A 21,667-nucleotide genomic window follows, 5' to 3' on the forward strand; every position below is an offset into this window, starting at 1 on the left:
TTAAAAAAAATTTACGTACATATTTATGTACTTAACTATTATAACAATATTTTTTTGGAAATTTTCTTTAAACTTTTAAAATAATATTTACTTGTTATATATTAAAAATTAAATAAAACAAAAAATTGAAAAAGAAAAAAAAAATTTTTTAAATAATCCAAAAAAAGAAAAATACAACAACCTCCCAGGCAAGCATCGAGCTAATAACCTTCTGGTTATGAGACTACCACGCTACCCACCAGGCTACGCAGTACCTTGAATTTCCCTTTATAATTCTATATTTTATTCATATTTTGTATAACTCTTCAAAAACCATCCTATTTTACATTATATATATATAGCTACTTCTCAGGTACCAAAAAGTACGGGTACTTCTAGAAGGGCTAGAGACATGGGACAAAAGGCATTAGATAGAGTTTTGTCTCCAGGGTCCCAGAAAAAGCAAGAATTCCACCCGCCCGCCGTCCCCCTTCACCCCCTCCCAAGATGTTTTGCTACCGTTTTTTACTAAATGGTACTGCATAATGTAGGGGTAATTTTTTATTTACTTTTGGTGGTACAAATATCGTACGTAAATTCATATTTGGAACTAAGTGAAAGTGATCACTTTCTTAAGAAAATTGTAATGTTTTAATAAAATCTACATTGTTTTATAATAAGTATGTACGTGCGCATTTAGTTATGTATTCTTTTCGCGATCTGTTGCAAAATGTATTAGTAAGCAAAACATAAGTGTACATTAAACTTCTTGACAATATATTTTTAGGGCAAAATTTTATAAGAAAATGCTATTGTATTGCATTAAACTTTTTACAAATAGGGTATTTTCAAAAAAATATTTAGAACGGAAACTCGCTGATATTGATTGTAAGGAAGAAGCTTTTTTAATTTCATTTAAAAAAAAAAAAATTATCAATAAAAAAAGTTCATCTGGCAAATCGCATTTTTAAGGGGTCGAACTTGGGACTTTTTGCATAGAAATCGTATGCTATACGCATTACCCTATATACGTTAGCATTGCTATTAGCTCATTCTACAGTCACACGTTTTATTCTCAACTATTATAAACTTCAAATACATACATGCATGCATTTTAGTAGCGAATTATTTTATGCGTATACAGTAATTTATCGCTTAAAGTGCTTATTGTAAAAGGTATTCTACGATTTTATGAGATATAACTTAAAGCGAGGTTCTAAAATAAATCACTCAAAAGGTATTAGATTTCAAAGGAAGTAATTATTGGTTTTATGTATTTTTGGGTAATTATTTTTCAGAACTTTTCTTATTTTATTTTCTTATATTTAAAGAAAAAAAGTAAACTTCACAGTATCTCACACAGAATGTAACACAATTTCAAAACTACAGACGTAATACTTGCAAGGCTTGCAATGCAACGGCTAGCATTAATATATGTCTATATTCATTCTTGTGAATGTATTTATTTGTTCATGATTAGTACTTCCATATTTTAATAAAGTAAATGTATAATTATATAATTACAATACTATTAATTTTTTTTTTTTTTTACCGAGAGGAAGGGTGAAAAATCTCGAAAGACACTGCCAAATACAAAAAGCAGTAGTGTGGAACTTTAATCCACTAAAAAACTCCTTCCTCAAAATAAACTATAAGACTAGTCGGAAACGACTAATCATTAATTTTGCTCTAACTTTTTGATTATTTACAAGCATTTGGTCTGGCAAAATAGCACACTAAGTACTTATTGTTCCAGATAAAAAGCCTTAAACTAACTCGAGAGGTCTCGTACGTTTAAGTCTCCTAACAAAGTTTTGATTGTCAACCAATCGAGCCCCCTCGATGTTGACATGATTGGAAAAACGCATTTTATGATTGGCTGCTTGCTTTTTAATTTCGTCTGTGACACTTAGGATCGTGAGATCCCTGTGTATATCGGCATTACGGACATACCAAGGGGCGTTTACAATGTCCCGTAATACTCTATTTTGAAATCTTTGTATAGATTAAATCAAGACGCCATTTATTTGAACCGAAAATGAATTGTCAATTTTCCTATTAGTGAAATTTACATGTACTGATTTCACCTCGTTAAGTTTTATATTCCACTCTTTAGTCCATTTTGAGATCTTATCACAGGCCCTTTGCAATTTTTGTGTAGATTCATTTTCATTTCGTCCAGTTGCGATAACTGCTGTATCATCAGCAAATGTAGCTGTTGTGAATGTTCCTTCCGATTCAGGAATATCACACGTGTATAGAAAGTATAATATCGGGCCCAATATACTCCCCTGTGGTACCCCCGACTTGATATCCCTTAGCGAAGAGTATTCCTCTTTCTGTTTAACTCGAAATACCCTATTAGTCAGGTAAGATTCGAGCAGGTCAACATACTGCCTTGGTAGTAATCGCCTTAGTTTTTTTATTAATCCACAATGCCAAACCTTATCGAAGGCCTGGGCTACGTCCAAAAATATGATAGAACTTACTGCTTGTTCTTCCAGTAAATATTACCTTCCAGGATTAACCTTTTACTTTCAATTATAGGCTGGGGTCTTCTCAATAAAAGTTTCTCCAGTAATTTTGAAATCATCGGCAACAATGAGATTGGTCTATAAGAAGTCTATAGGTTTGCCAGGTTTGTGCAGCATGATTATCTCTGCAACTTTCCAAATTTCAGGAACGTAATTGAACCTTTTGGGTAATTCTTCAAAATATCGGCCGTTATTAGGTCAAATCCTGTGGCCTTCCTAGGTTTAAGAGTCTTAATTTCTTCTATAACATCTCTTTCCCTGACAATTGGAATAGTCACGCTATCCCCAACAAAAGCAGATTCCTCATTTTCATACACGCCCCTGTCATGCGGCTGTCATGCGGCCAGAATATATCGGCCAAATGATCCGCAAACGCATTTGCCTTGTCCTTGTCAGTTTTTTCCCACGTTCCACCTTTGTTTTTAATAGGGGCGAGATGTTTGATAAGTTTCTTAATTTTCTTTGTTGCCCTCCGCAGTGAGTAATTGGTTTTCTCACACGCCGTCAAATTTTGAACATAATCAGCAACCGAATCCTCTCTGTATTTTCTAATACAGCGTCTTAGTTGCTGCGATTCACGATTATATCTGGTTTTATCAGTAGGATCACGCGTTTGCTGCCACCTCTTTCTCGCCCGCCTGCTTCGTTTTACTTTTGCTAGTGTATGTGGGGGATAGTTAATGCCCCCCCTTCTAATAACATTAATTTTGGAACTACTCCAAGCCGCATTCTGAATAATTTTAGTAAAGTTTTCGGCCTCCTCATCTATGTGCTGGGTCGTTCTCATTCTTTTCCTTAGATCTATTTGTCGTTCAATCTCTAAGCGAAATCTTGACCAATCTGTAGTTCCATTTGTCAGCGCAGGTTTCGCTCTTTTCATAACTATATTTTCCCTAAGTTCAAGAATAACCACCGAATTATCGGAGTCAAGATCGTTGTTGTTGCTGTTCTTATTTCAACATTTTTGCAGTTACTTAGCTACAAGGCATCCCCTATAGTTTGCTGGGTGGGCCTCCAAGCAATTGGAACACTTTGCTGTAGTACTCTTTGGCTTACTACAATCTGATGTTAAGTGCCTGCCTGCACATTTAACACAATTCGGTTCTCTCTGGCAAAATTTTTGTGTATGGCCATACCTTTGACACCTTTTACACTGCGGAATGGTCCTATCCTTTCGAATAAAAGTTTTCAATATAGCGGAATCTAACTCAAACGCGAATTGTAGCAAGTGTAATAAAATTATAAAATTAAATGGAAAAAAGTTTTTATATTGTGATAGATTGTGTAACAAACCCTTCAATAAAATTTGTACTGGTCTATCAAATCAGAATTTTGAGGAAATAAAAAGAGATAAATTAATTTGGTTTTGCGCAAAATGTAAAACATCTCGCGATCACCTTCGTAGTACTTTATCTCTTCCTTTTTCTGAATCCAACAACAGTTTTAAAAATTCAAACAATAATGAAAATAATCTGCAGCCTAACATAAAATATACTAATGAAAACCAGTGCAACTTTGAATCATTAAATAAAAAATTTGATTTACTATTGCATAAAAATGAATTTCTAGAAAATGAAATAAAAAACTTAAAAACAACTATAAATGACTATAAAATTATAACGGAAAATCTCATAAGTGAAAATACTAATCTTAATAATGAAATTGATATATTAAAATCTAAATTAAATAACATGTCTTTAAAAGGTCAAAAACAAAAGCAAGCTAATTTAAATAATTGTGTAAAAATAAGTGGTATTTCTTATTATGATAATGAAAACCTATCAGAAATTAGTTCAAATATCCTAAAAAAATTAGATTTGGACCCCCATGTGTTTTTAATTAAAGAAATGTACAGAAAAAAATACGAAATAAAAAATGACTCATCGGGACCAAAATCAATTATAATAGAATTTATGCAAAAAAAATTGTAAGCTGAAGTTGTTATCAAAATATAAGGAACATTAAAAAAATAATAAATAAAGTTAGGTCAAACCAATGGTTTATATTGTAGCACTTTTCCCTTCAACAAGTGAAAATTCTGCTTTCAAATACAGTCTATGTATATCTACCACACTATTAAAAATATTTTCATTCATATACGATACTATTTCTAGGATTGCATATATTTAGGATGAACGATTTATGCAATCTTTGAAGTAACGCAAAAATTATGATGGAAAAAAATTTTCTTCTAACGAAATAAACTATTTGTTAATGGCTAAGAGCCCCTAAAATTTCAAGCTTCTACAGCCTGGGGTCTAGAAGAAAAACGACATCAAAAATTTGGAAAAAAATTACTTTAGATAACGGTAAATTTGAGCGGCCATTTTGTTTTTCTAAAGTTTAATTGTAGTATACCGCACTAGGGGAAGCAAGCCACTGCCTTTCTGCGTTTGCAAAATTTCAAAAATGCTTATGGTTTCATTGCAACAAATAGTTAAAAAAGGCCATTTTTAGGGTTTTGGGGGGGTGTAACTTCTAGAGGGGGGGAGATAGGTAAAAATTTTGTTCTACGGAAGTAAGTTTTTAGTAAAGATCTATGTACGTATTGAATTTCAGCTTTCTATCTTCAAGGGTGTAAAAGTTTTGTAAACAAAAAAAGTGTCCACGGACGGAAGGACGGACGGACGGACAGAGTGAAACTAATAAGCACTTTTTTCAAAAAATTTTTGGAAAAGTGCTAAAAACTATATGCACTCTGGTATGGTTTTAAATGACAATTCTAGTCAGCCGGTGTTCATAAATGAATGTTTAACCAATTACTATAACTACATATTTAAAAGAGCTAGAGATTTGAGAAAGAAAAAAAAAATTACTTTTGTTTGGATGGCAGAGTATTTGTTAGAAGAGATTCTAAAAGTAAAATTATCTATATGTAAACCTTAGAATCACTAGATGTTTTTGCAAAACAACAATAGTATCTGCCATTTTATTTCTTACCCAGACAATAAAAATTATAGCACTTTGCAAGACATTAATTCAAATCTAAATAAACATACAATAAAAATATTATATCTAAATTCACGCAGCTTAAAAAATAAAATTGATGATATTGAGATTATTCTTACAGTTTTAAATGATTCGGTTGATGTTATTTGTATTACAGAAACATCGTTAAGGGATGAAGAAGCAAAATTTTTTAACTTTTTAAACTATAATTCAATTTATTCATGTCGTCCGAAAAAAATTGGAGGTGGTTATGGTGTATTTATAAGCAAGAGGCATACTTATAATTTACTTCATTCATACAGCAATAACAATGGTAGTTTTCTAAATGTAAATATTAATATTAACAATGAAATTTTTAACATTATTAATGTGTATAGAGCACCAAATGAAATAAATGCAAATATCAATAATTTTTACACTGAACTAGAAAAATGTATAATGGTGTCTAAACGTTCAAAAAACATATATATCATAGGTGATTTCAATTTTAACTTATTAGAAAACTCAAAATTGATAAATATATAAACTCTATGGCAATGCACTCTTTTTATAATTGTAATAATAATTTTATATTAAGAAACTCAACAAAAACTTGCATTGATCATTTGTTTACAAACAACTTCATTTATGAGGTTATGTTATCACATACTGAAATTGGTTTATTGGATCATAATGTCATGGTAATTGAAATAGCTGAAAGTCAAAACAAACAAAGAGAAATGCAGGTAAACAGGGATGGCAAAAAATATCGACATATTAAATACAAGACTTTAAATGATTTATTGAGTATGAGTCAATTATTCTAAATAGAAATAGTAGTTGTGAAGAAGTTTTGTCGGATTTTGTTTCACAATTGCATACTAAAATAAATAAAGTTGCAAAATATAGAGGAAAAGATCGTATTTTTAATAATAAAGAAAACAAATCATGGTTGGATAACGACCTTTTATTTGCTGTTCGTTCCAAACAGTTTTGGTATTCCGAATTGGTAAAAGACAGAACAAATATAGACATAGAACGTCAATATAAATATTACCGCAACAAAGTTACTATTATGCGTAGAAATAAGAAAAAAATATAATGAATTTAAATTTAAAGAATGTGTAGGAAGTTCATCAAAAACATGGGAGTGTATTAATCAAATAATATATAATGGTACAAATAAAAGTAACAAAAATGTTTTGTTGGACGGACTTTCAGATATTGAAGCGTATAATAAATTAAATAAATTGATCGATTACCTTGCTACAGTCGGAAAGATTTTGTCGCAAAAAATTAATAATAAAATATACTTTGAAAGTTTTAAGACTCTTCAATCTTTTGCATTTCAATATACTGATAAAAATCAAATAGCTATTGTTATATAAAACTTAAAGAAATCTAATTCACTTGATGGTCTTGATATGTCCTCGAATATGCTTAAGGATTGTATTAAAACTCTAAGTGGTCCAATTTCGCTTATAGTCAATAAGTCGTTAAAAGAATGTACAGTCCCAAAAAATTTCAAAATTGGTAGGAGAGTACCTATTTACAAAAATGGTAGTAAAAGCGAAATAATTAATTATAGACCAATATGTATTACACCTGTAATATCCAAAATTTTAGAAAAAGTTGTAAACGATCAACTTTGCAATTTTTTAGAAAAAAATAATTTGCTCTCCGAACAGCAATACGGACTTAGAAAAAAGTCAAATACGGAATCGGCGGTAATCGATATGGTTACTTGTGTGCAAAAGCTTAAAGATGATAAGAAGGTTGTTTCGGTGCTTTTTATGGACCTAGCAAAGGCTTCCAATACGGTGGACCATAGTATTTTATTAAAAAATTGCAGAGATATGGCATAAGGGGTTTGGCTTATAACTGGTTTAATTCATACTTAAATGATCGTAAACAATTCACGAGAATTGGCAATAAAAAAAGCGAAAACAAAAACGTAAACTTTGGTGTGTCGCAAGGGTGTATACGAGGACCGCTACTTTTCAAAATTTTTATGGACGATTTGATTGACATCAAAACCGATGCTAACTTTGCTCGCAGACGATATTTGTTTTGTTTTCCAAGCAGAAAATTTCAATTTGTTACAAATAAAAATGAATAATGAAATTGAAAAAATTAGATTATGGATGGAATATCACAAGTTAACGATTAACGTTAAAAAAACTAAATATATGATCATAAGCTCCTCACCACACCTCCTTAATGTTGAAATTTCAAATGAATCATTGGAACAAGTTCACGAATTTAAATATCTTGGAATTTGGATTCATGAGAAATTAAAGTGGAATGTGCATACATATTTTCTATGCAAAAAACTTTCTGCTATTGTTGGTGTTTTTAATAAAATTTCATCTTTAATACCTCTTAGTATCAAGAAATCTCTTTACTTTGCGCTATTTCACAGCCACCTGAGTTATGCAATAAATTTATGGGGTACATGTACAGCACAAATAATTAAGGAATCAGGTAATTCAGAACAAGGCACTTAAAGTACTTTATAACTACAGTTGGCGGGAAAGTACAGAACTCATTCATGGAGAAAAAGCAATTCTTTTAGTGAAAGATCTTGTTAACCTAAGGTTAACTTTACATATTCATGATATGGCTCTGTCTAATATTCACACCACCACTACTTTAGTAAGAAGAGGAGAAATTCATGATGTCTGTACTAGAAATATTAATTTTATCTGTTCTTTTAATATAAAAAGAACAGCAAACTTTGGATCATCTACAACTTTATATCGTGGTATCAATATTTATAATAATTTGCCAAATAATTTAAAATTGCTTAACAAAAATAATTTAAAAAAAGAATTGATAAAAAATAAGGTTATGAATTACAATAGGAACGAGTCGATCTAAATTTAGTTTGCGTGTATTATTCATATTTTATTTCATTTGTTTTTTCTTTCAATTGATTTTTCATTTTTATTTTTTTTTGTAAATCTAATGAAAAATTTTCTTTCCTTTTTTTTCTAATTTGTAATCAAAAAAAAAAGCTACTTAATTTCCAATTTTCCGCTGTAAATTTGGATTCCATTGAAGTTTTGTATAAAAGTTTAAATTTTATTTTTTCTGTTTTTTTCCAACCTAAAATTAAATTATTATAATCAATAGTATAATTTAACTAAATTTTGTACTATATGCGGCCAATTATGAGAAATTATTCTCTTGAGGCATTAATGAATAAATAAATAAAAGCTATAAGTAAAAAAAAAATCTGATGTGGTCAGCACATAACCGACCGCATTGTGTATTGTCTAGTTAAATGAAAGTGTTACAGAATATTATAAAAATGTCTGTTAAATACTTCTTTTCAATTTTTAGGACTTTAGTAAGCTTATAGTTAATATACCTAGAAAAATGTAAATTTGGCTCTTAGTAAAATTTCGCTTTGTGCTACCCGAATTCCCTGAAATGCTCGCCAGTAAGTTTCGGTAACAACCAGAACTCAAATATCAAATTTCAAGAAATTCCATCAATTCGTTCCGTAGATATGGTGAAAAATGTAAAATCGGCCCGCACATCAGTTTGCGAGCCCTGATCTTTCCAAAAAATCTATATGTTCATTGCTTTAGTATGAGAAATTCATATATTAAATTTCAATGAAATCGGTTGATTATTTCTCTTTGTATACACAAAAGTGTATGTTTGGCCCGTAGTAAACGTCTAGTTGCCGATGCCTGATCTTTCCAAAAAATTTACATGTTCATTGTTTTAATATGAGGAATTCAAATATTAAATTTCAATGAAGTTGGTTGATTATTTCTCTTTATATACACAAAAATGTATATTTGGCCCGTAGTAAACGTCCAGTTGCCGATGCCTGATTTCTTCCAAAACATAGAAATTTTCGCGGACGGTCGAGCTGAGCTTATATATAAAATTTCAAGTAAATCGGTTGAATATTTTCTTTAAAATGTTCAAAAATGTAAGACAGGCCCGCTAAAAAGTGCATTTCAGGAGGCCTGATATATACCAAAAGTTGATCGATCCGTGCCATGGTAGAAATAAACTTACATATAAAATTTCATCAAAATCGGTTCAGCCGATTTTGAGATACACGCGTGCACACACAGACCGACAGACCGACAGACCGACAGACGGACAGACCGACAGGTTGCTAAAAATAGTCTACTTACACTTCCCTACTATGGAGAAGTGCATTCCCACCGAAAACTCAATATGCAAAATTTGTTGCCATCATATAACCTACCTATTGTATACACAATACGGTCGGTAAAAAAAAAAAAGTGCCTCTATCCTAACTTTCATCCTGTTTATGTAATCGATTTCATAAATTTTTTTCATCTCTTCTTCATTTGAGAATGTTAACATAAACAGCGGAAGAGGCACCATAATGTTTTTCCCATTTTCTTTTATTTTTTTAATTTTATTGGTTACATCTAAGATCTTGTAACCCCTAGAACTTAGGTCTTCCTTTATATCTTCCAGTTTACAACTGGGGTGAAGACCTCTTACCATGACTTTTATTAGTGTGACCTGCTTGTTTGCATAGGTATGCCATTCTAGTCCAGATCCATTCATGGCTCTGGTAAGATTCCTGTAGTCCATTTCGGAATTTACAATAAGCTTAAATTGATTGTTGTTCATCATTTTAACCTTATAATTGATGTCTTTATTTTTCAAGGTTGACTCTATCTGATTCTGGTCAACCACATTACTTATGACTACTGGATGCGGCCTAGAGTTTTTCGTGACATCGCCTCGACTTTTAGAATCAGGAACATCCGCTTTCTCAGGGTTGATCGTCACCTGAACCACTTCCGGGGATGATTCCGCTTTTCTTTTTTTACTGGACCTCTTTTGCTTTAGGATCCAATCTATTTCTCTGGCGAGTTCTTCCTCATCTGTTGAGTAGGCGTCCAAGATTGACCTCACCTGCTTTGCTTGTGGTGCAGTGTCCTTTTCTTTATGATTGACTCCCATTAGACATATTGTTTGTAATTTGCCCATGTTTCTCTTTTTTTAGCTTCTCATTCTCACCCCTCGTTTTTCAAAGCCACACAGAGCTGTTCTAGTTGGCTAATCCTTTTGTGTATGTCAGCATTCTGATTATCATTTTTTTTGGCTTGAGCTTTACTCATGTTTATATCTTTATTGGTCTGTGGAGCTTGAGTGTTCGGTAGTCCACCTTCTATATTTTTATTCTTTTCTAAAATCCGCACATCAGATGTGGGTGGTGAACGCCGGGCTTTCGCGTTCCTCCTGAACGGATCAATCAAATGCAATAAATGGCTCTCCCCAGAATCCGTAGAGCCGACCTCCGAAGAGGGTGGATTCTCCAACGTAGTTGAATTACCAACGATGGTACTAAATACTTTTGCTTTGTCCATTGCACAAATGATTAAATTCTGCATTTTATACCTACTGCAAGGATTCAAAAATTGCCGTCCCTCAGGGATCAGACGCAGACCAGAGGGCCGTCTATTCTAGGTCAGACGCTTATGAATTTACCACCCGCGCGCTTCCTAACCAACGAAATCCGGATTAAGCGCCAAGTACTCGCTTTCACCCGCTCTAGTCAGCCTTACTAAGTAAGTTGCCCAGGAGACGCCCGGCAGATAACTATGTTACCTACCTTCTAGGAGGTGAGAGTCGGATTTGTTGGCAGAGCTGATGTTTTCAGAGGGCATTTCCTAGCATTTTCAGCTTCACATGTTAGGAAAATATGAGACTGACTAGGACCCATGCCAACTTTTGTCCCCTACTATTAATATATAATTGCAAATAGGTAATTATCCCTCTTTCCACACCACTTTGCAGAGGTAGAGAATATGGTGCGAATTTTTTATAAAGGTGTCCCTCAGTACGCCTAATCCACTCACTGAAAAAAATTTGGGATAAACTCGCAATTATATTTGGTGAAAATTTGAGTTGAAATTTGATTTTGAGTTGAAATTTGAATTTTATGTTATTTGGGAAAATCAATATTTTATTTTAGTATAAAAACTTATAGATTTTAGTCAACTTTTCAACTCGAAATGAAAGTAGGAAAAAAATATTCATTTTTCCAACAAAACAAATTCCCAAAACTTCGCTCGGAGGACTTATACTGTCTCTGGGACCTTGCTTCACTATTCTGGGTTTTTGTAGACACACTCGTATGACATGTTTAAGGTTTTGCAAGGTAGGTGATATGATTAGTAATAAAAAGTAGTAACTCTTTTTTAAGCCTTTTTTAAAAAATGTACCTTATAATAGTTTTACCTGGTTTTACCTTTTTAATAAATTTAGAAAATAGATTTAAACTAAAGTTTTGTCTTTATTTTCTTATTATATGGTATTTCTTTTATGTATATAACAACTTTCCCAAACATCAAGTTCGCTTTTATTTGTGAGGTGTTTTAATAATTTAAGATTTTCTAAAGTCACATTTAAATGCTGGTTTAGTGTGCAATTATTGTTTTTAGCACTTTTTCAAAAAAAGTTTGGAAAAAAGTGTTTATTTACTTCACTCTGTCTGTCCGTCCGTCCGTAGATATGTTTACAAAACTTTTACACTCTTGAAGAAAGAAAGCTGAAATTTTATACGTACATAGATCTGTACTAGAAACTTACTCGTATTTCCCTAGAAGAAAATTTTCACCTATCCCCTCCCCTTCAAAAGTTATATACCCTCAAAACCCTAAAAATGCTATTTATACCCGTACGAACGTATGTTCGAAGGCAGACTCTTTGTAGAACAATGGTTTTTGTGGTACTGAAAAATGTTGACAGTTGTTGTTTTATAATTTTTTTTCAAAATGGTTTTTCACTAATTTATCTATTTCATCAGTTTTGTAGCCATTAAATGATGATGCTTCCTGTATAGTTTTTTCATAAAATTAGGAATAGGCAAAGGTAATTTGCATAGACGATTAACCATGCAATGGAATGCCAATATTTTTATTGATTTCGACGTAAAACAGTTATTAGTTATGTATCTCTTGGTTGTTGAACGTTTTCTTTATACATAAAAATCCAGTTTTTATCGTTTATTTTTTACTAAAATGTTCAGGAAAGCTAGTTCTTGGTTGAGTTCAGCTTCATAGGTAAATGTAACAGTGTCGTATGAGTTATTTAAGAAGTTCGAGAGGTTGTCAATTTTACCTTTGTTGATTTTTAGAAAAACGTCGTCAATATATTTGACCCATAATCTTGGTAGTTTGTTTAAACTTCGGAGATGAAGCTCAAAATCTGCCATGAAAATACTCGCAACAAAGCAAGAAAGAGGGTTGCACATACTTGTGCCTTGCAACAGCTTATAAAATTTATTTTGAAACTGAAACTGGTTTTGTTCCACGCATAGCTTCCTGCCTTTGTGTAATTGTTCTACTTTGGTATATGAAAGATCTGAATTCATTAACCAATTTTTTATTTTTTCTAAAGCTCATATTACTGGCACGTTTGGGTACAAAGAAACGACCTCAAATGAAGCTAGAAATTTATTATTTTTTCATTCAAAATTTTTTATCTTTTTAGCAAATTCTAAAAATTTTTAACAAGCATTGGAAGTTTCTTAAATTCACCAACTACCCATTTCGCTATTTCATAACATGGCGACTTCATGTTAAAAACTATAGGCCTTATCTAATTACCTGGCTTATGAATTTTTCTGAAGCCATATAATTTCAGCGATGATGGGTATGAAATCGATAGCTTCCACTGGTACTCCGAATGTTGAAGAAATGTTAGTAATACATTCTCTTGGTAATATGCCTATCACATTGAATGGTATTCGTCACATTGAATGGTATTTTTTACATAATCAACTTTATCTAAAACAACTTACGAATTACTTTCATCTCCTTTCCTGTAGAAAACTAATTTTTTTTTCGTAGATATTATTATGGTCGCTTGATCATCTTTAACATTTGTTTTCCTTTTTAAACTTTCTAGAATATCGTTTCATTTCTATGTTCCTGTTTGATATACATATGTATAATGCTTTTAATTTTATTGCTGTTCCATTTATTATGGTCTAATGAGTATCAAAATATTTCTCAATGGGTGTATAGTTTAAACTCTTATTTAATAGATTTAATTCTCTTTGAGAAAATGATTCACTAGAGAGATTGTGAATGTAATTATTAATAAATTTTAAAATTTGGTTTGTCTATTGTTTTAATTTTTTTTATTAAATTAATAAATAATCGTGTTACTTTATGTTTCTATGATTTTGTTACTTTATTAGAAACTATGTAAATTAAAAAAAAAGTTAATTTTTTATTCAAAATTTTGAAAAATTAATATAATAATAATAAGATACAAAGGCAACAAAGCCCTTATACACAAAATTTATGCGACTCGAATTGAAACTTGAAAATTTGAGAGCACCACAAAAAAGAAATCATTACTTTTAATATTAATCGGTTTTATGGTTTATAAATATAAAAAAAATATTAATTTAATAATAAAAAGTTATATGATGAGTATTTGAATATAGTCAGGAGGGATATTTTTATTACTCCTAAAAGATTGTACGATTTTATAAATTGTAAATGTATGTCTGATGGCTACCCAGCTTCTTTGAAACTCTTGGACCAATTTTCAGACGATCCTTCAGTCATTTCTAATTATGAGGTTCTTCGGCACTATCAGTTTTTGTGTGACGATTATTCGTCGGGTTCCGCTTGTGGTTTTGTGTAGATGTTCTCCTAGTTTGGAACGTTCACTTTGTTTACTATTTAATCTCTCGTTGACAACTGGTGTTTTTCATGGGATTTAGAAAAAGTATTTTTTATTGCGCCCCTTCGTTGTTTGATTAATAATTATAGGCCCATTGCTAAACTGTCACTATTCTTAAATTGTTTAAGAGGATTTTGGTAGGTTACTTTCATTCTTATTGTCAGCTTTTTATCTGCGGAAATGAACATAGTTTTCGGAGGGGTAGGCTTACGATCACCAATGGTCAAGGTGGTCAAATCGAAGTCATTCTCAATTAGTAAGGTTTTTGAAAGAACTGCTCAAAGGGTAATTTTGTTTAACGTGAGAAATATTGGTTTTGGTATCCACACTTTATGATGGGGAGTATATGTAGCGGATGGTAAACTGTGTAGTTTTGCTGATGGCACAAAACTTTTAACTTGTGGTGTCACAGTAATGGTTTAGAACTAAATTTTGATAAGTGTTATTTATTAAGCTTCTCTCGAAAGGCGTGCTTTCTATGATTAAATATATTTAGCGCTTGGAGGGAAGGGTTCTGATGGAGATTAGTCTTATATGTGATCTTGGGGTCACACTCCATCATAGGCTTGACTTTAAGACTCACCTTAACTTGGCTATAAAAAGGGCAAATTCTAAATTAGGTTTCATTAGGAGATGGGTTAAGCAGTTTGCTGACCTTTACGTTGAGAAGCATCTTTATTTATTATATATTAGGCCCATTTTGAAGTACAGAAAATATTTTTTCGTTTCGATTTGCATAGTTTAGGTTGATTCGATCCTCTTTACCGCTGTAAGTCTAGCTATACTCTGTTATTGCTAGACTTACGGACGTGGCGCTCTCGTAGAATAATCTCTGATTTGGCTTTTATTCATCAACTTGTTTCGGATAATGTTGTTTCGCCTTTTTTTTTGGAGCAGGTGTCTTTTAGAGAGAATTCGAACAACCAGATGTCGATGGAGCTTTTCGGTGTTCGTCATCACAGACTAGGATGTTGCTTGTCGTCAATTCTAAATCTGCTTATTTTGATCTTGGTATTGAAAAGGATGCTTTGAGGTATATTTTCTAGAAATTTGAATTGTGTTTAACTGTGGGTTAGATATCAGTAGTATGGTGACCGAACTCTTTTTTGTTTTTGCAATTTTGCAAGTTTTACGGGACTTGATGCAAAATACTTTTTTTGTTTATCCGTTACTAATTCTCTACCATTTCCTTTCTCATCAAGTGACTATTTTGCTGTATTTTTGTACGTCTATATGATAATTGTTTTCGCACTTTCATGCAATATTAATTTGCATGATAATTGATGTTTGACCTAAGTAATTGATTCTGATAAATAATTTAAAAAATAATGGTTTTTCAGACATGTCATTTCGCCCTATATTAACAAAAAAGCAGGGACCAGGCCATGATTTTTGTTATGTTAAGATCGAAAATATAAAAAAAATTTTTTATGTCAAAATATTTTTTAATTCTTAAACATATACTTACATACATATAGTTACAATATAGCATTATATTTTGATTTATTTTTGCAGCTTATAACCAAGTAAATAAACTTCACAATCATGTCAAAATAAACCATGCTGAAGAGAATCGACTTTTATTATGTAATGTATGTGGGAATAGTTTTCGGAGTGCGTCATATTTGAAGCAACATATGCGAATACATACTGGAGAAAAGGTATAGATGTACGATAATTAAGAAAAATTGTTACTTAATTTAAATATTTTTAGCCCATTGCGTGTTCAGAATGTCCAGCTAAATTTTCTTCAAGAGGTATATTTGTAAATTCCTATGTGATTTAGTCGTTGAAATTTTTTTTAATCTCTACTTCAATTTGATACCTTAAGCAATCAAATAAAAGCTTAAATCTAAAACATAACGAGACTCGACGGTATTTCTAGAAATGTTTTTAATTATTTAGCACCAGGTTTTTGATGTAAAAACGTACAAACAGGTTTTGCTTTAACGTCACACATTCGATTTAGCATTACGTTAATAAAAAGCTTTTTGTATTGCTGACACATTTTTAATTTTCCTTATATTAACTTCACATGAATCTTGTTGTTTTAATTATTTTTGATAGTTCTGTTATATACGTGTCGCGCTTCAAAAATGGCAGGGAGGGTATGATGGTTATATTCATATCCATTGAAATCCCAAAAATTCAATCCACAACTGCTGCTAAAACTTATCAATAATTTATCAAAATACCAAGCATGGTAAAAAAATATCAATTAAAAAATTATATGTTTAAAAAAAAAATAAAAAAAAAAAAATTTCGTGGTATATTGATTTTCAAATTTGAACCAAAAATTTTGAACAGTGCGACGTATTTCCGGATCCCATCGTGTTTCGCACTAAATTATCTGTTAAAATTTAGGGTTTTTATTTTAATTACTCTTTATTTATCTTTAATTTTATATTAAAAATGTATGTGATTTATTAAAATTATACTTGTTTTTATCCACGAAGAATATACACTTGCGATCCATATACGTAAACACATATTTACACGTGCCAAGAGTTTCCGAGATGAAGCCAATATTCGGAGTTCCGTTGGTTTTGGTTCAGGAAAAGTTTTTTGGAGTTGGTGTACAACAGTCTGCAGGTCAAAACCTTAGGCGCCGCTATAGAAGATTGTGCTATCTCCGTCGGGTGAACGACTTGAACCAAAGCGTGCTTAACTTTTATAAAGACTGCTTTGAAGGCCTCCGTTCACTCAAATTCCTTTTTCTTCATTGCAAAGGTGTTAATATGTGCGAGAATTTTCATCAAATGTCGCATGAATTGATGGTGGTCATGCTAAAAAAATATTGGGTTTGTTTGACAAAAGATGGTGTTGCAAAGTTTTCAATCGCATGAGTTTTACTTTTTGAGGGAAAAATACCGTAATCGTTGGAGATTTTGTGGCTCAAAAAATCAAAAGTTTCAACACCGAATCGACATTTGAGTAAATTTATCTCGGAAAAAGATTCGTCAAAAGTGCCTCATGTTCGCCGTGATATCTGAAACCTTGTCACATCTGAGTCATGGAGCGCTGCAAGGTTTGAGTGTCGGTTGTCAATGGCATACGAGTGAACTCGAACATTCCGAAAAAAGTTGTAATTGTGGTTTTATATACATACATCCTGTTCCGCCACTGGAATTTCGTGGTTCGTAAATTACGAAACATGATTTTCAGAGTATTAAAAAAATATAAAAATATATTTTTTTTCTTTTTCTGTCTTTATTGTTTTCTTTTTTTATTGCACGATTGACGCAGAGATTTCTTTAACACTCTTTTATTCTGTTAGTTAATGAAAATAATTAAAACACTGAGTTTATTATTAAACCATTTATGTATTTATGATTAATTAATTCGAATTGTTTTTTTTCAATTATACATAGTATTATTTATAACAATTATGATTATTGTTATTAATATCGGAGACTTTATGAGGAATTTTACTTTAAATATTAATGTCGATTTTAAGATGAAAGTGTTCATGATCAAACTGATTCTTCTGACTATCAAACTCAAACTGAAAACTGAATTTCAAAATTTAATTTTACCATTATGTATTTATAAACATGTAATTTAGAAATGCAATTATCATTAGCCCAGACAATATCAATGTTTTTTGTTAATATCTCGCTAATGACTTTCTTTGTCTGGAGAAAGAATTTTTATTATTTGCTATAAAGTTAAACTTTCCATTAATTTATTGTTATTGTTTACTTTTTATTCTCTTATCTATCCCTTTTAAAATCTCGTTATAACATGTTTTATTATTTATTTCTTTGTTAGATGAAGGTATATTTATATATATCACTTCTCCTTCCTTCAGAGTAGAATTCTCCTGAATTCTTTCATTATATGTATATATCTACTTCTCAGGTGCCAAAAAGTACGGGTACTTCTAGAAGGGCTAGAAACATGCGACAAAAGGCATTAGATAGGGTTTTGCCTCTGGGGTTCCAGAAAAATCTGACATTGGAACTTTTTAATCCTGAAATAGTTCTATTTTAAAATTTTCTGAAAAAATTTTTGTATAACAAAAGCACGTTTTTCTTTTATACTTTTTATAATTAGAAACACAAACCAAGAAATAAATAATATTTGAAAATATAATGATCTCACATATTTTTGGTTCGGATAATCGAAATAATTTTAACGTAAATAAATGTCATCTTTTATCAAAGACATCAGATGTTTTGTGGCATCTGAATATTAATGCTTCATTTGTTATTTTTTTGAACATTATATCTCGTCAGCAAGCTTTAAAAAAATATACATACAAAATATATATGTACCTATGTACTTGAAATTTTAGTTTTATTGTTCCAAGCGAAAAACTGTACAATGCTAAATTTTAATATATTCATATGTACATACATATATTTGAATACAATTATTATTTTGTTTTTGCCTAAACCTTTTCTTAATTTGAAAAATTTAATTCTATATGTTCACTAGCAGTTTAAAAAAATAGGTATACATTCATAACTATGTATGTTTGTGCTTAAAATTTTATTTCTCATTGTTTTAATACGAAAAATTTTAATATTAAATTTCAATGAAATCGGTTGATTATTTCTCTTTATATACGCAAAAATGTATATTTGGCCCGAAGTAAACGTCCAGTTGCTGACACCTGATTTCTTCCAAAAGGAGCTTTCGCGGACGGTCGAGCAAGGTTTATATATGAAATTCTAAATAAATCGGTTGAATATTTTCTTCAAAATGATCAAAAATGTAAAACAGGCCCGCTAAAAAGTGCAGTTCCCGAAGATCCCAAAAGTTGATCAATCCGTGCCACAGTCGAAATAAACTTATACATAAAATTTCATCAAAATTGGTTCAGCCGAACTTGAGATACACGCGTGCACATGCAGACCGACAGATCGACAGGTTGCTAAAAATTGTTTATTTACACTTCCCTACTATGGAAAAGTGCATTCCCAACAAAAACTCGATATGCAAAATTTGTTGCCATCACATAACATACCTATTGTATGCACAATACGGTCGGTAATAATTTAGGAATCTTTAAAAAAAATATACGCACATATTTATGTATTTAAATTTTTGCGAATTTTTCCAAACTATTATAACAAAATTTTTTTGGGATATTTTTTTTAAACTTTTATAATAATATTTATCTGTTATATATTAAAAATAAAACAAAAAATTTAAACAAAACAAAAAATTTTTTTTTTTTTTAAATAATCCAAAAAAAGAAAGATACGACAACATCCAGGCAAATATTGATCCAATAACCTCCTGGTTATCAGATTACCACGCTACCCACTAGGCTACGCAGTACCTTGAATTTCCCTTTATATTCTATATATTATTCATATTTCGTATAACTCTTCAAAAACCATCCAATTTTACATTATATATATATAGCTACTAATCAGGTGTCAAAAAGTACGGGTACTTTTAAGTTTTATCTAACAAAATATTAGGAAGAAAACATAATCCACGTGTATATTACGGGTGCGCTTTTGAAGATAAAAAAGTAAATTTAAAATATCTCACATACAGAATGAAACACAATTTCAAAACTACAGACATAATACTTGCAAAGTTTGCAATGCAAACACACACGACTAGTTACATATATTCTTTCTTTAAAAATGTCAACTATTACAATTTTTGAAGGTATAAATGCAATTTTTGATACAAGCATTATTATCATATTTAAATTTAATTTAAACTTAACCAAATATTTTTCTGTTCTTTTATTTCTCTTAAGTAATTTTCAAATTTTAATACAATATCTTCAAAAGTTATTTTGTCTGTAAAATTATTATTTTTGTCTTTACTAGGGTAATAAAATCTTTCTTTAATAAAACTTTTTATATTTTTAAATTCTTGATTCAAAATTTTTAATGTACAGTTATATAACTGTATATAACTGTATTATATTATTATAACTGATCATATAATTTGCATTTATTTTTAAATTTCTTTTATCGCATATTGTTATTTTAATTAAAATAATTTGACCACTCAATGACGTTATTCCTTTTACATTTTTATTGATTAGTTTACAATTATTTTTTTTTTATATTTTTAGCATCTTTAATTCTTCAAACTTATGAATTACATTATTTCTTTCAAATATTGTTTCTTCCATATAATCTATTTCTTTATTTGGTATTGATACTATTCTTCTTAATTGAATAGTTGTAAATATTTTTGGAATCTTTATTGCGAAAATTAATAGTTCTGTCTGAAAATTTACTTGCCTACTCTGATAAAAGTAATTTATGAAAATCTATGTTATAATTTTCTATTTCCTCACTACTAGCGTATCCATAAATACCCCGTCTAGCGGAAGCAATGTTTTCTTATATATGTTCGAGTTTTTCTTTTAATAGTTGTAATAAATTTTGTTTAATACCTACTTCTACTCGCATCATGTTAATTTTATTCAATTATTTTCTATCTTCTAATATTAATTTTTTTAATTGTATAATACTTTCATTCAAATTTTCATTAATTTTTATTTGTCCGCTTAAATTCTTTATGATATTATTATAGAAATTTCTTATTTAAATGCTTTTTTATTTGTTCTCTGTCTTCACTATTAATTGTAATAGGCCATTCCATTGTATTAATTAACCGCCTTTTAGTTTTTTGTGAAACAATTGTCTTCATTTTGTCTTTTAAAATTTTCAATACGAACCGTAGCACGTTTTTATTTACTATGTCAAGTTTTTTTGTATTTATGGATATAATGCCATATATATCTATCAGGCCTCCAAGCTGAAATTTTTTTTTACCGAGAGGAAGGGTGAAAAATCTCGGCCAGACGAAAAGCAGTAGTGACACTGCCAGACGAAAAGCAGTAGTGTGGAACTTTAATCCACTAAAAAACACCCTCCTCAAAATAAACTATAAAACTAGTCGGAACGACTAACCATTAATTTTGCTCTAACTTTTTTGATTATTTACAAGCTTTTGATCTGGCACAATAGTGTACTAAGTACTCATTGTTCCAGATAAAAAACTTTAAACTAACTCGAGAGGTCTCGTACGTTTAAGTCTCCTAACAAAGTTTCAAAGCCGCCTCGATGTTGACATGATTGGATAAACGCATTTTATGATTGGCTGCTTGCTTTTTAATTTCGTCTGTGACACTTAGGATCGTGAGATCCCTGTGTATATCGGCATTACGGACATACCAAGGGGCGTTATAATGTCCCGTAATACCCTATTTTGAAATCTTTGTATAGATTGGATATGAGTCTGCGCAGCGCAGCCCCACAACTGGATACCGTAAGCCCAGACAGGCTTAAATATTTGATTATATATCAAAACTTTGTTGTATATCGTCAATTTAGAACGCCTCCCCAAAAGCCATTCAAACTTTCTGTATTCCTCCTCTAGTTGAGATCTCTTTTTCTTTATGTGCTCCTTCCATCTGAGCTTCGCGTCCAACGTCGTTCCCAAATACTTCGCCGTATTTGCGGACGAAATCAAGACGCCATTTATTTGAACCGAAAATGAATTGTCAATTTTCCTATTAGTGAAATTTACAT

General features: G+C 30.9%; 1 protein-coding gene across 2 annotated transcripts in view; it reads left to right on the forward strand.

Moving 5' to 3' along the window:
• The window catches only part of LOC129614912 (zinc finger protein ZFP2-like), a 171,000-nt gene that overhangs the window by 33,230 nt on the left and 116,103 nt on the right, over positions 1-21,667 (forward strand). For both annotated transcript variants that reach the window (XM_055529880.1, XM_055529881.1), the window contains exons 5-6: positions 15,666-15,811; positions 15,865-15,907. In XM_055529880.1, the coding sequence (XP_055385855.1) occupies positions 15,666-15,811; positions 15,865-15,907 (189 nt within the window). The remainder of the gene's footprint in view (positions 1-15,665; positions 15,812-15,864; positions 15,908-21,667) is intronic.

Source organism: Condylostylus longicornis, unplaced genomic scaffold (genome assembly GCF_029603195.1).
Source record: "Condylostylus longicornis isolate FDR11 unplaced genomic scaffold, ASM2960319v2 ptg000126l, whole genome shotgun sequence".
Taxonomy (NCBI): Eukaryota; Metazoa; Arthropoda; class Insecta; order Diptera; family Dolichopodidae; genus Condylostylus; species Condylostylus longicornis.